The sequence below is a fragment of the Saccostrea cucullata genome, unplaced genomic scaffold, assembly GCF_032062105.1.
Source record: "Saccostrea cucullata isolate Sc308-1 unplaced genomic scaffold, CSIRO_AGI_Scuc_v1 ctg20170, whole genome shotgun sequence".
Classification (NCBI taxonomy): Eukaryota; Metazoa; Mollusca; class Bivalvia; order Ostreida; family Ostreidae; genus Saccostrea; species Saccostrea cuccullata.
In genome coordinates this window covers 6,859-23,365 of record NW_026931034.1, presented here as the reverse complement: position 1 = coordinate 23,365, position 16,507 = coordinate 6,859, and the positions used below count along the sequence as shown (strand labels likewise).

General features: G+C 30.4%; 1 protein-coding gene across 1 annotated transcript; it reads left to right on the top strand.

Moving 5' to 3' along the window:
* Positions 1–922: 922 nt before the first annotated feature.
* On the top strand, positions 923–10,209 carry LOC134231134 (uncharacterized). The gene is made up of 10 exons (XM_062713052.1): positions 923–999; positions 1,216–1,398; positions 2,626–2,673; positions 3,560–3,631; positions 5,415–5,456; positions 5,578–5,658; positions 8,902–8,973; positions 9,228–9,314; positions 9,617–9,673; positions 10,151–10,209. Coding segments are annotated over exons 1-10 (702 nt in total). The 5' UTR covers positions 923–998.
* Positions 10,210–16,507: the final 6,298 nt, after the last annotated feature.

Sequence of the window (16,507 nt, the reverse complement as noted above, 5' to 3'; positions counted from 1 at the left end):
CTGTTTTTAGGGAAGCCTAAATGTGAAAATGTTTATGTTGTCATCCTCACAACATCAGGAGTGTTAAGTCATCACGATTCTGTTGGACTTCTGACAAATGTCATTTGGTTTATTTGGGCTTGCTTCTCTCATTGAGAAGCACCAATCAAACTGAAATACACCGATGCCATAAGCAGAAAAGAATCATTTGACGCCTAATATGTACGAGTTATGCATTGTTTATCATAAAAAAGCTTATTGTGATTGGGTGAGAAATAAGAAAAACAATCTGGATTTGTATTTTTTTTCTTAAAGACAACGCTGCAGTCAGCCCGCAAGATATAGAATGAAATGTCTCAGGGATCCAAAGGAACGTGTTCACTCAGGACCCTTGACGTTATGAGGATGTTATGTTGCATGATAAATACGTTATCAAAACTGCATGACGCATTGAACTGGCTTGAACTTGCTTTCCTTGACAAACAAGACAAAGGGGTCTTTCCATGACTAGCAGACAGAAACACCTCAGTGTATCTTAAGCACTCGCTTGTTTGATTTTTATGGACATTTCAGATCTTGCAGGACAAAATACGAAAGAGAAAATATCTATATTTCTGTTGCACTTTTTTTACACAGTCACTTACTTTAAACCTGCAGGATTTATTACCAAATGAAATTTCCAATGGAAATTCAACCAGTTCTTTCATATTCTTACAGGAACTCATAGTTTTCAAAGTGCTAATTATTTTCTAGGGGTTTATCAGTTTTGTTTCTCTTTTCAAATCTAGCCCATTCTTTTCTCTAAAAGACTAATTTCTTGTTGCATCTTCGATGTGAATCTGTGGGTTACTGGTATGATATGTTAATTCTCTGGGTTACGCACTTTGTTTCCTATATTTATTATATATATGTCAAGTGGACATGTGTCGATAACCTGTATAATGCACGAATTCCTTTTATTGGTTCTTATCTTTAGTCTACTTCAAATATCCTGTAGAAAGACAAAAGAACCGACAGAGAGTGAGTCAATTTTTTCTTTATGGATAAGTAACAGAAAAATGACTTGTTATAAATGTAAGATTGTTGACGTACATTGTAATTTGATCATCTTCATCGCAATGATGTATTCAGAGTCTTCTCAATATCATTAATTAAAACAACTAAAAACAACAATAATATCTATCAAAGAGAAATGATTGTAAACTTTTTGTAACTGAGCATGTCCTTGTGTTTTAGTGAGGTGTAACAAGGGACCTGGGATTCTGGTACTTACCATTTCTATTCTGCACTTAGCAGTGTCCATATCCTTGGGGGATTCTCGATCCCTTGGCGCTTCTGAATCTGTGGTTTCTTTATCTGCACGGGCCACAACACATGATGACCATGACGACTGCCATCGACGCCATTCCTATTACAGAGGTATATAGTGTGTTAGGTCTATAGACAATTGCCAAACAAGATATTTACTAGTGATATGTAATTAAAGTGATGTTTATGATTTTGATATGAAAAAAACGTATCGGGAATGGTAATCAAAAACATATTTCTTTTTCCCCCTTTGGATTCAATTTATTTTGTTTCATCATTCAAACTTTCATATTAGAGATGGACAAAAATGAAGCAAGATACAAGAGGTGATAAAAAAGTTCGCAAACTAATTGAATTACTTCTGTAAATATAAAAAATAGGTTTCAGTGTGTATTACTTTTTAAAGTAGGCCCCTCCGGTTTTAATGCACACCTGACAAATTATTACATGTCATGTAATAATTTTTCTTACAAGCTACCTTCATATTGACGTCATTTTCACATTATGAATAGAACAAATTTATTATTATTTGTGTGCCATTCTCATCTGAATTGCACTTTTGTGAATATAGAGATAGTTCGCATTAAGGAATGAATTTAATAGCTACTCAGGTTACATTGTATAAACTCGGTTGGGACAGTTTGCGATTTAGAAACTGCGAAGAGGTTCATAAAAAAGCGTTCACTGCTCCAAACCCAGGTTATACCATATAACTTGGGTAGCTGTTTAATTCATTCCTTATAATTGCATTTTCAATCATTCAATGTACAAAATAAATTTATTTTCAAAACTGCCTTTAACTTGTACATTTTTTAAATGTATCATCAAGCGGATGGATACGTTTTTGACGTAAGCAATTGTGATGTAGGCAACCCAGGTTATACAATATAGACTACTCTTTTATCAAAATAACGCCTTTCAACCAAAATTAAATTATTATATTATTTTTAGATACTTATTAATCACACCTCGTAAAACAATTTGAAAAATATTTAAATTATTTTGAGTTGAGTTGATTTTTTTAATAAATGCAATTAATGGGAGTGGTTAGCAAGTAAGCTTCATTTATATTACAAGAGTTAAAACGAAATTCACGGTCAACTCTCAAACTTTGCAAAAATATTTCTTCCCAAAAGTGATCGTTTTTCTTATTTAGCCATTTCTACTGTTTATTAGCTTGGAAGGAGTAGTAGAAAATTAACTTGATTAATACTGTATTTTAATTCTACAGCATGACTATTCCCTAAACCCTTTTTTTTATTGTACATACATTTTTGTATCAATATCATTGTTAATTGCTGGACAACAGATATAAATATGTTTGAATTATATTCTCAGATGTGTTCGACAATGCAGAAAAGGAAAATTGTTTTTCACCATACTCAGGTAAGAGGAGTATTTCTCTAAGAAAAATGGAGCAACAAATCAAAATTTTAAAATTGAAGAAGTTATTTCAAGATTTCTTCAAGAATAATACTCAACTGATTATATCAACAGTTTATTCAATACAAATATTAGTAATTCTTGACTTTTAAAGGCTTTCCTCTTTCTGTTTTGTCTTACTTTTACATAAGTTGCAAAATTACACGTTCAAAAATTCACGTATCAGTTACACAATTGATCCAAAGGCTTAGTTCTCTAATAAAAAAGGATATGCATTTCCTGAAAATTGATAAAAATGCCATATTTTCTAAATGAAATTTATATTTCGAGTATGATTATGCTCGAAGAGTGTTGTAAATTATATTAAAAAAAATAATGGCTTCCTATCCCTAATCATGCTGTGTTACACGTGTGGGCAGCAAGACAAATTGGACATCTTTTTTTACCATTTTGAAAGATAGATAATCAAGACACTAATTACCAAAATTTTCTATTTTTAAAAAAATGGAAATTACGTTTATACATGCATTAAAAGTTTTATTCATCAGGGACATATTGATGAAGCTTTTCATAGTAGAAGATGTAGAAAATTGTATTGCTTTCGAACATTTCTACTCTGAATGTAATTATTTTTCTGGAAAAATGTTTGCCACTTTTTCTAAGTATTAAGAATAAAAGTAAAATTTGTGAGAGTTCAAGGATATGTCAATCAAACCCATCCAAAAATTTTTAATAACTTTTAGTTTTAATAACTTTTAGATGAAAAAACATTTTGAAATATTTTTGTGTGAAATGCTGTTAAAATATAAATGTCGTGATATTATACAGAAAATATTAACTTCAAATCAGTGTCCATGCACCTTTAATGTTTATTATTCTGTGTTTGTAGTATTCCAACACTTGGATTATCTTCGACGACACGATCGTAATTGTTTGTTACAATTAATTGGGAAAATGGCAAGTAAGTACTAATCATTTTATAGATACTAGTAGTACTTTTCAAAACATGGTCATTGTAGAGGTGTATGAAAATTTGATTTGCTTTAAATCTAAATTTTTATAATAACTCTTCTGATATGTACCTCATGTACCAATATAATTATAGCATAACTTACTAAGTGTCACTTTCGCCATTATTGATTATTATTTCAATTTGGAACACTAATATCCAGCTTTTATTCTGCAACATAAGCAAGGATCAAGAAGCAAGCAATAATGAAATACATATACAAACATGTATGATTACTTTTACTAACAATACATGTTTTCAAGATTTAATTCCATGTGACTTATAGGTCCAAATTAAAGGACCGGGTGTAACGACATTATTTTCTTTTTATTTAGATGAACTATTTCATGATATATTTCACAAGACTAAATAATTGAATTATGATTATGATGATGATAATAATTATTATTATTATAAGTTTTGTATTTCTTTTATGTAAATTATAAAAGTACATTTAGTTGGATCTATTGTTCTTTCATCGTGAAATTTTTTTTTCAGATCTTGATCTTCCACGGTGTAGTTGTCATCACGAGATATCTTATCCCTATCGAAAAACTAGTAAGTTAAATTCACAGCAAGAGAAAGGAATTAATGATTCCAGGCATATCTTTAAAAAGAACTACCGCGTTTACTCAATGATTGAACAAATAAATGCCAACATTATATAATTATATATAACATAAAATCTTTGCTGGAAATATACCTAGATCTTTAATTTATTATCGTATTATATTAACCATAAAACATATGTGAAAAAAAAATATAAGATAACACATTATTGCTGTAAACAATAACAAAATAAAAGGCGATTAAGAAAGATGCGACATACACAAATCAGTAAGTGGAGCAAAGTCAATTTAGGTCAATAGACGTAAAAACCCAATAACATAGCCATAGCTTATGGACTTCAAATTGATTTTAAAATGTCAATTTCAATTTGTTCAGTAGTTTTTCTAAGATAAATGATTGTATAAATAGAATCCAGGTACATTTATTAACCGGTTTTTAATTTCTATGAACAGTATTTCCATTGAAGCCCCCCCCCCCTCAAAAAAAATCTTTCAAAAGGCTATCCCTCTTAGAATTTAAGTTTGATTTTAAAAGAATTTGGAAGGTAAGAGTGTATGTCAATAAACACAACGTTATGTATCAATTTGATTTTTATGAATAGTGTTGCCTTTGTTTCCAAATATCAAAATTTTGCCAATTTTTTTTTTACGATAATCCTTTTCGTTCATGTTTGCATTGAGTCAGTAAACTGAGGACAAGTTCGATAAACATAAGATTCTCTCTCCTCCACGGCACTTGATTCAATCTATGGAATTTCCGGATCTTTCTTATAATAATTCAAATTAGCATTACTTTGCATAAAAAAGACGAAAGTAACTGTGTTAGATCAATAAAAGAAAAAAAAATTTAAAAAAACTAAAAGAAAAAAAAAGAACAAAAACAAATAGAAAAACACAAGAATCTACAAATAATACAAACTGTGAACAGGACATAAATATAAACTTTGCATTTGATTTTAATTCTGAGAAATACTTAAACAAATACAAGCATATGGCTTGTGTATGTATATTATGTGTGTCTGGGTAGGTAATTAAGGCTTTACTTTCTTTGATAAGATGCCAAATATAAAAGATATGGACACTGTGATATTACCTTTGGATCAACCCTCGTATATTTTATGCATGGCAATTTATTTTACATGTCATTTTCTGTACTTTATTGGTAGATCCTCATTCCGATAGATGTAGAAGTTCCCACTCCTTCCAAGGTAATAAAATGACAGCAAGCAGTACAGTGTATTGTATATATAAATACAATGTAATATATAAACAATCCATTCTATATCTCAAAAGGAAAAAAATTAAAAGTAATTTGTTTTCTTAATGTAGGCATTATGAATACTTACTTAACTCAGGCCTACCATCTACCCGGAGCAACATCTAGAATACAATGTCATAGTCGTAGCAAAGGTGCGTTCAGAATGTCGGGATCAAAGAATTATTGGAAAACAGATATGTATATCTAAGTGCATTACATGCAATTCAGATATTCTTCTTAATTTACAACTGTTTAAACTGTAATATGAGGTTACCCTGGAAAAAAAGGAGTAGTAAAATTACCATTCAGTTTTAATTGACGGTGAACTTAATTAGTATTTTAATTAATCTTGAATTTATTATAAATATTTTAAAAGCACTCTATGGTTTGAAAGAAAGAATTCGGCGGTGTAACTCTGAAGCTTCTTTTTCGGTTATAAGATCAGAGGATACCAAAACAACCCGGATAAAGTGGGTCGTTATCCTAATTTCTCGTATTCTCTTTTTAGATCCAATTATTTGTTACAAAGTAAAAAATAAATTAAATGTAATATTACATTTGTGGGATGTCCTTCCTCCCAATTTATTTCAATAAATGTATGTAGTAGGGATGTCAAAATTGTCAATAATTGATATTCGAATATTCGATAGTAGTATTCGAATATATTCGAATATTCGATAAAATAAATACATCTTGCATTATAATATGTATATATCTTCACTCTTTTGTAAAGCAATATATATACGTTTTATGTCATTATTTTGGAATAAAATTTCATGTAGAGTTTTGTAAATGCACTTTAATTATATTCTTAAAATATTTTACAGAATATATGAAGAGTTTATATCCAAAATGTAATAAAAAAAATTTTCCCCCGAAAATTCAAAAGATTCTTTTAATAAGTTCCAGATTAATTAATCATCTTACCAAAGTGTACACTGATAACCCTACAGATTTATACCACACAGAACAACTGTCTAATGGAGAAACATTAAAAGCAATTACTTTTAGATAATTAATTTCCTGATAATGATTTTAAATGATGTATGCATAAACAAAAATGTGTCCTTTCAACAATACAAACTAATTATAAGTACTGGACACTGTTATGTCTTTAATTAAATGATCAAATGAATAATTTATATCATTTTAATAGACACATTCTTCAAACCTTTAAGGTAATCCAAGAGGAATATATTTTAATTTTGTTTTAAATAAAATCTTATTACTGGTCAACGATGAGAATTTGATTCAATTTCTGATAAAACTTCAGTTTTTGCCAGATTTTTTTTTCTTTTTGATGCTTGTATACTTAAAATCCGAATATTCGAATCATGAATTTATATTCGAATATCAACTCATCGAATGAATATTCGAATATTCGAATATTCGTTGACATCCCTAGTATGTAGTCAAATTTTAGGAAAGAATGCAAAAGTAAGGATGATTTGATAGCAAAAATATGAATATTTGTATGTGTTTTAGAAATGATAAAGACTGAAGTAACATTTTGTTTTATTTTCATAGCATTTTTTTTGAGAAATTTACAGAATGTTACTAATATAAGGTTTACCTACAAGTTGCATGATCTATTCATTGACCCAACAGAGCTATAGTTGCCTATAAATTTTCATTGACAGATTTTTTTAGAACCTGCAAACTTTGTGGCTTTGTTAAATTATTACAAATATACTAATTCATTTACAAATGTTTTTCTTTGATGGACCTATTGAAAGAGAATATGTTCATTTCTTTATAAACTTATTTGGGAATCATAGGTCATAGTGCGACCAAACCACAAGGCGAGATGATATATTTCTGTCTAGTTTTTTTTTCATTTAATAGATGTTTAGTGGGCCTTCATTCAGTGTGAAGAATGTTTGAAATACTATAATTAGCCTAAAATTTCATAAACCTTTTTAACCTGAAATTCGCAAAATTTTGATTTTTCAAACTAAAACAGGAGATATCACATTTGTACTTTAAATATATTAAGAAATCATTATATGGTAAGATTTTTCTTAGTATGGATTATTGTTCTTACATGATAAACAAAGAATTCCTCAACTGGACTGTTGAACCTCATTGTAAATATTCAAGAGATGAAGCGAGGCAAATTTTTAAGGCCACACATCTTATAGATTATTACGGATCACAACAAAACAATACAGCGACCCGTTTGTGTTAAAAATTCAGTTTTACTCAGAATTGGTATCAAAGGTAAATATGTGATAAAAAACAATGTGACAAAGTTCACTGGGAAATGAACTTGATACGTGATCAAATCTACTGAGAAGCCCTCTGGGCTTCACAAGATTTGATCAAATGAAAGTTTATTTCCCACGCGGGTATGTAAAGGCAGCACATGGACCAGAATTCGACGAATTAACACTTTTTTATAATTATGTAACACTAATAAATCGGAAAAGTCAAGGATAAAACTTTTGTTATAATTATGCATTCTACAGACTTCAATGGGACTTATACTACATGAAGCACGTCACAACGACGTCACCACGTGACGTCTATAATTGGAAAAAATGCCTTAATGAAAAAGTGAAAAGTTCAACACTACCCCGGGGATAATTAATTTCAATTTGTAATATAAGTTTTGTAAAAACATCTCTGTACCATGAAAAGTGCTGCTAGAATCCTACTGTCCTATCACAGAAATAATTATTCAACACTTTCAGACGAAACCTTCCCAAAATTTTTTACATTTTGTTCATAACATCGAAAAAAATGCATTAATTCCCGTAAACCATACGATTCTTGCCACACTTTCAAAAAACATAAGAATAAGAACTTTAGATAGAAACAAAAATTAATTTTCAAAGTGTGCGGCGTAGTGTTGAACTTTTGCATCTTATTTGTTACGAACGACAGAGGAAAGGCTGATCGGCAAGTAAACACCCTCCCTGCTTTAATTTTACGAAGAAATTGTAGAAGTATATTACCATACCTTATTCATAAGCTTTATTCCCACATGAATCACACAAGATATTCATTCTAAATGCTTTTAAACTCCGATTTCTTGTGTTTGTTTACATGAATTCTCGTTACGTTTCACTTTCACTCTGCCACTGCATGATCAACAGTTATGACGTCACGGGTTTGGTATTTAACCGGCCCTGTGATAACTACAGAGACCCAGAAATGACAAAATTCCGTTTATATTATGTCTCTGCATATTTTGATTAATTTTTACGACCTCAAATCAATCTTAGATATCGATTATAAGAAATTGTTATCTCTAAACTTCACTTCATATAGCTTACTATGACATCATATCATATAGTCAAGTAGAATATTTGGTTGTAACCTTAACCTACCTGCGCAGAGAACATTTTAACACTTGTTTATTTTTTAAGTAAATCATGTTCCCTTTGTTTCAGTATGGAGAGACCTTCTACAATTAAGAAATATGGACTCCCATTGCATTGATGATTTTGTGTCTCATATGTACGGTATTTACATTACTAGATTCTCCAGTAGGTATTATAGCAAGAAGAACTTTAGAAAAAAACATCTGTTTTACTTTTAAAGAAAACAGACCTATTTTTCAAACTTTAAATTGATAGCATATTTGTAAACATGATAAATACAACTGTACTATTTACAATAAATAATAAAAAAAATAAGCTGCATAATTATCATAGTAGTAAATTTCTAATCAGATTGCTTTAATTGGCTTGGGTCACATAATATTTTTCAAATGCAGCTGCCTATACTCATAACCACGAACCAAGCTGTCATAATGCCTGTCATAGTTCTTCTACTCACACTTCTTACACTACGCACACTCAGGGTAGGTTTTATATCTTCTTCATCGGATTCAATCTATCCGGAATAACAATGAAGATGGATATCAAGCGACACATGAAATTGTGTGTGTGTTTGGGTTTTAAAATGAAAAGAATCATCAGATGGAATCGTGGACAAGGACTATTTACTTCAAACTTCTCACATATGTTATCTGCTTCTTTTTATTTTATATAGTAAAATGTATCTCTGGTTACATTGTTTCTTTTATATTTTCGTAATTCAGGTTATATTTAAATCTTGTCATTTGACATAATGTAATAGCTTCACTTTCATCCATTTATAAAGGTACTTCCCCTCCGACGACCATCCATTCCTCCCACCACCACCTATCACAAAGTGAAAGTGAGTTATGTTTCTGTCTCTTTTTTATCATCACAAAGTGAAAGTGAGTATATGTTTATAAGATGCTCAAAAATAGTTCTGCACCCTTGTTAACGGTTTTTATAACTATAATATCCAATTGCTTACGTATCCATCTGGCTCTATCTACAGATGTATATATAAAAAAGAATTTGCGCATTCTTTTGGTAATAAAATGATGATTTTTTATACAACCAAATAATCGTTTTCATATCGTCAATATCTGATTATACTGATTAAACTGTTTAATTTGGTTGTTGTTTTGAATTGATTCCATTCCAACTTAATGTAAGGTAAGTGACCGATTGTTTCTATAATTAATTTGGGTGGGGGTGCACTTATTATAAATAATATAAAATTTGGATCAGGTAATTTAGGAAAATGTAGCATATTTCACACAGTAATTACCATCCAGTTAAATTGAGACATAACTAATACTTTTTTGTTTTTATTATTCAGAATATGAACTTTTTAAGAAAGGGGAGTGTCTTAGTGAACATACAGGTATGTTTTTCTAATATAAGTGGTTAACATGTAATGATTTATCTTGTTTGCATAACGTTTGCCCGTTATCATAATAGAGTAATGAACAATTAATAATAGAAAAATATGATTGAGAGAGAGAGAGAGAGAGATTAGAAAAAAACATGGATAAAATTGATAGGAAGATCGTGGAAATGTTGAAAAGAAGACATTGAAAAATATTTCTTTTGGACAATTTACATTCAAAATACTAACAAACAGTGGTTTTCGATGATAAACATATGTGAATAAAAATACATTTTAAACTGTTTTTACATATTCAAAATCTATATTCGTTAGAGGACAATAAATTACAAATTGGTTCTATGTCCTTAAAAGGACGACGAATAATAATAGTGAGTCTAAATCATATATTTTCCATATGATATTTGTATCATAAATCCAAAACTGTATAGAATATATTAGGATAGCAAAGTTTTAACCAACTCATTTGCTCTATGAAGCAAGCAAAGAAAAAAATCGAAATCAATACGACGATTGTATCTACTGTATCGTTATCGTCCATGAAATCATCGATCATGTAACTTCTATTTATAGCATAAAATAGAACAAAAGCACGCAAAGATTAGAGAAAATTTTCTGATTATAGATTTTGAAGATTGCTACAGAATTCTTGAAACTTATTTGAGACTATTGTATCATTTTCCTTTGATTCGTGCAATTGAATAAGAAGGATCGAAGGAATAAAACAATATTTTAAAACCTGACTTTCAAGTATTGAGAAAAGTGCAAAGGTTTTTTTTTTTTCAATTTTGCCCATTTTTGCGTCAATGTGATTCTTTACACTTTAATCTACAGCTCGAATTTCATTTTTGAGTTTAAATGTGTTATAAGTGTCACAAGTGTTAAAATCTTAAAGTATATAAAATAATAAACTTTGTTAGAGAAGTACAAAACATTATATAATTTTCAGTGTATACTTCTAACTACTATTTTTTTAATTACTTCGTGAAAAAAGTTCTTGAATTTTTACTTAAACGTTCAAAAATGTTTTCGAGTCTTGATCTTACCGATTATATAATTGAAAAGTAATCATTTTTCGGATGTCTTCTAGTATGGTCCTTCCTTTATCACGAAACTGGGTATCCAAATGGTATGAGGAGAGATACTGTTATAAAACAGATGGCAGGTATAAAAAAAAAATTCTTTCTGTTTTAAATAGCTGAAGAAGTGTATAGTCTTAAGGTAGGATTCTTCTCATATTTCTAATAATTAAAAATTAATGAAATTTTCACAGAATCAAGACGACAATATCAGTAAGTGATAGTATCATTGAAATTAAATTTGACCGTTTTATATTAGAGGCAAGGTCAGGTCAAGGTCATTATCTTTTTCCTTGACATTAAGAATAAAAATAACTGTTTCCAATCATGTGATTCCTACTTCTATTTCAAAAGTTAAATGATTGTTCTTTTTGCATAAAAACATATAACTATATCTGGTCTATAGCATGATATTACCAAATTTACATAAATAATTTCACTTAACTGGATATTGGCTAATCCGAATTTTCTCTGTATTTCTTAATTTTTTAGGATATACGAGGGTCATTCAAAAAGTTCGTAGACTTTTGTCCTAACATTTTTATTTAACGTCATATTATATCCAAATTTGGTACAAATATTTTAACAACAAAATCAAATAATTTGAGAAAAAAATTGCAATGTATCTTCATATTTATTAAAATTACCAAGGATTTAGAAGAGCGAAAATGGGGTCCCGGAGCACCGTCAAAATTGAGTAATTTACTAATTTTCACTTTATAGTATCTACAGCCATACCTCCAATAAATGGAGCTGAAACGAAATAAAATTTACATGTTTAAACAAAGTATTGCTATATTCATTAAAATGAAATCAGGTTATGTAATATGTCGCTCCATTTAAAAGATATCAGTTTCTAAATACATACGGACTTGATTAAAAAAAGCAAAAAACCATGACGTTGGAGGACGTCACGGAGCAGCAAGTAGCAATAAAATTGTATTTTAAATTCGGGAAACTTCCTCTACAAGCTTAAAAAATCCGTATAAACCAGGATCTGTATGAAAAAATAATCTGTATATTTGTATTAAATGGAAAATACAATTTTTGAGTGGTAGCGAGTTTGAAGCGGACGATGGATTGTCTGCAAAGAAACAGGTTAAACTTAAAAATATTGTCGAAAGAGTTAGAAACGTCATTGAACGTGATGTTTTTTTCACTGTTGCAGAATTAATGGAGTTACATGGTAAATTAAAGAATTTGAAAACAATGACTTTCTTATTCAAGCTATATTTGTTCAATTGTTCGCAAACTAGGTGTTAAGTGTTATCGATATGTTTTTTGAATGGAGAAGACGCTACAAACCGTGTTTGAAATTAAAAAAATTAGTATAATTTTGACAAACTTTCTCAACGTTGTCTTTGACGTTACAATGTTGGTTAACCGTGCTCCGTGGTAACAAAACATGTTGGGTTAAATTTTGGCTAACATGAGTTTTTTTTAATCAAATGGAATGAAACTTCACACTTCGACAAAATAAATGTTTATGTTTACGAAAATGTGTTGATCTATAATCTTGTAATAATTATATGACGGTGAGAAGCATTGTCTACTTATTTTTTGAATGACCCTCGTATTAGTTATTTTCATATGCTTCCTATATTTAACTTTTTCTTATTTTCACATATAATAAAGTAGTCTTATAAATGTACAAAATGATACAAAAACAAAAAGTTTTGATCGTTTGCTAAGAGAGAAAAAATACTTTTTATGGATTTTTGGCTCAAATCTGCACTTTGATAGGAAGCATTTAAAATCTAATAAAGTTCTAGTTTGATTGAAAAATCATATTTATTTGATATATTTTGAAAGTTTAGTCCCTCATTATTAATTTAACTTACATTTGAAAATTTCTCCAAGTCATCGATTGTATAAAAATTATAACTATTTTCATTGTTCTATTATAATTTTGAGAGGCAGAAAAGAAGATATTTTCATACGCCACCATTCCGCCAAAAATATAGTCCCTGCTAGTTTTCAAACGCAGTTTACCATTTCTATTTAAAGTTGTACAATTGTGATGAGGAAAGAAAAATATGGTCTTTTAAATTCCTTACACCTCAATATATAAAACATATGAGCAAATATACTTTGAATGTTTCATCTCGTCAGAAACCAGAGAAGAATCCTACCTTAAGATGTTTATGATTGGTTACACATTTGTATAACCTCAGACTTTATACTCGTTAATTTGGGGAGTTCTTTTCACTTTATATTTCCAGTTACATGCTTCGTACCTTTTGTGTTAATTTTGCAGTTTTATCATACTACATATGTACATACATTTATGTACATAAAATAATATGAGTGTTCTCTCATCTGTAATGTCTATTCATTCATACATGTTAACCTATTGTGATGAAAAATAGGGAGATTCAGACCTCAAAAGCGGTAGCATTGCGCGCGTGTTGTTTAACGCATGGATTATCGATATCTTTCATGTAATATACATGTATATTATAAGCCTTTAACGAAATCAGGTACCTACACTAATTAATCTTAAATATCAACAGCAAAGAAGAAGACAGAAACACCTTAAGTTTGACATAAATTGTATAAATTCAAATATTTTTCATGCTCATCATTTTGCTTGGATTGGCTGCTTTACTTAGCCTTTTGAAGAGTGATCTTTGCTGATATAGCCTAGAAGCAATAATTCTGAATGTTCATTCAGTTTTTAAACAAAACAAATGATGGCATGGTTTAATCTAGATCTAAAACAAGTTCCTATCTTTCGTTATATAAATCAGATTTCCCGCGATGATCGAAAACGAAAGTAGAGATGTGCCACATGGCTTGGTCAATCGAGTGATTTCTATTGACTTTATTGATAAAGTTGTGAGCTTCTGTGCTTTTAAAGACGATGTCAAATGTTTTCATCTAATTCTTAAAAGCTGTATCTCCTTTTTCATGGCAGGGATGTTGATTAATTTATCGTAACCAATGTGATCACTGGTAGTCTTGTGTTGTTGTCGTTGTCAAATCCGTGCTTGAAATCTATGTACAAAAAAGCGTTTGTATGATTCCGAGTCAAATCACGCGATATCTAGCGAGATTTTATGAGAGTGGCTTCAAAAATGGATACCCAAGCGAACCAAAAATACTTTAGACGCAGCTTTTGTAAAAAAGCGGTAGATTTCTGAATTAAATCGGTAGGCGGGAGATGGAGTGAAAAAGCGGTAGACTTCCGCCTAAATCGGGAGAGTTAACATGTATGATTCATTTGAAATGAACATAAAAAAAACTTATGAACCCAATGACATTGAGCCATTGACATGGATAACTCTTTTTGTTTAAATATACGTGTGCATAATGTTAATGTATGTCAATGTAGTTATTCTTTATATCTCTCTGTCGTGTACTTCAGCACTCTTTCCTAATGGTACCGATGATTATTGCGAGTGTAACAAGAACTTTGATCTACATTACAGTGGAGGCCGGGGTATGTTCATTATGCAATTTGTGTAGCGATTTTGACGATATGTCTTTTTTTTTTTTTTTAGAAAATAACTATAGAGGTAGTTAATGGATAATCATTTAACAATTTAGAGTTGCAAATTGCAAGGTTTTTATAATATTGAGATGAAAGAGCAGGATTGAAAGGTTTTTTTTCTTTTGAAAAATATTCTTTGAAAAATTATTCTGAGAAATCGTTGTTTTCAGATACTACAGCATTGAACTGTTCAAGACATCACCATAGTCACCCGTATAGAAATATGTATCATTCTCATTACGTGATTTAATAACCAAATGAGTATTCTCAGTGACATTATCGTTATTTACCCGATGTTTACCCCTTTATCCCGTGGATATGACTCATTGGATATTTTTCGTATCCCACAGGTGTGACGTCACAATCGGTTTTGCGTTAGCGTAATGAAGTAAAATTAAGTGCAGTCCTATATATATTTATATATATAAAGTATGTTAAATATTGATTGTGAAGTATTAAACATGGGATAAAAAGAATCCTCCATGATTTGTAGATGGATATGATTTTTTTCGAACTCGATGAGTGTTTATCCCCTCACAACGTCTCGGGTATAAAAAAAACGCAGCTTGTTGGATAAAATTCATATCCAACTACAAATCATTTGCATTGGAGATCGAATATTTATTCGATCCACTAACAATGACACTTACAATAGAAATTCACTAATACTTTTTCCTTGGTCCTGTCTGGAGAATGATTGTTAAAGTAAATAAAAATGAACTATAACTAAAAATCATTTATCAACAAACCAAATAATAAAATATAAAATCTATCTTTGTAGCTGCAGACTGACTGGTATATCGAACAATTCTGTTGTTTCCCGACAAAGTCTGCAACTACATTAAACACACCCTAAAACTAGAGGTACTGTGAGCAATGAGCTCACTAAATGATACCCTGCGCCTCCCATAATGTTCATGTGTTGCTATATATTGTTTTACGGTAATGTGTAAAGAGGAATAACTCGTCCTATTATATGTTATAGAGAAGCTTCTAAATGTGACGTCATCGGTAAACATATAATGGCAATGTCCATGTTTTGCTACGGGAAACCTAAAATACGTGTCGAATAAAAAAGTAAAATAGGAGGTGCATAATGGCAATATGTAATAAAGATTCTGTGAAAGTTTCATTAAATTTCACTCAGTAGTAGAAGAGGAGTTGTGGATAAGAGATAAAGCGTAACAGACGGAGGGACGGACGGACGTACAGACGGACGGACGGACGGAAATCCCGATTACTATATACCCTCCCACTTTTCAAGCGGGGGATATAAAAAGTCACGTATGCATCTTAAGGCACACAAACACAAGCTATTTATAGTTACCGATACACCATAGATATCAACAAGACATTATATTACTTTTGGTTAGACACAAGCTAAAGTCACCGAGACACCATAGAGACTAACAAAGACACTAGGGAACTGGGTCCATGGGCGGAGTGGTCTAACTAACAATCCTGTTGTTTCCCGACACAACCCAGGTACCTTTCCCAAGTCACCTAACTCCGACATAGAGTTCCACCAAAATTGAACGAAGATATATTGATCCCTGTATTTCTACTATTTTGCCTCTGTACATTTAGCGCTGATTGGTTAATAATTCTAATCATTTAGTTGGCTAAAATAACAACTCTGATTGGCTACACATAAAATGATTTGATTTGGTCATTCAAAACCTATTTCAATCCACTCCCTAATTCTGATTTATTACATATCTTTCTATTTCATTTTAG

Excerpts from the sequence above, each read along its gene's own strand:
- LOC134231134 (XM_062713052.1), top strand. Across the intron at positions 1,399-2,625 it reads ACGCCATTCCTATTACAGAG|ATGTGTTCGACAATGCAGAA; the intron begins GTATATAGTGTG and ends TTATATTCTCAG. Across the intron at positions 5,659-8,901 it reads ATGTCATAGTCGTAGCAAAG|TATGGAGAGACCTTCTACAA; the intron begins GTGCGTTCAGAA and ends CCTTTGTTTCAG.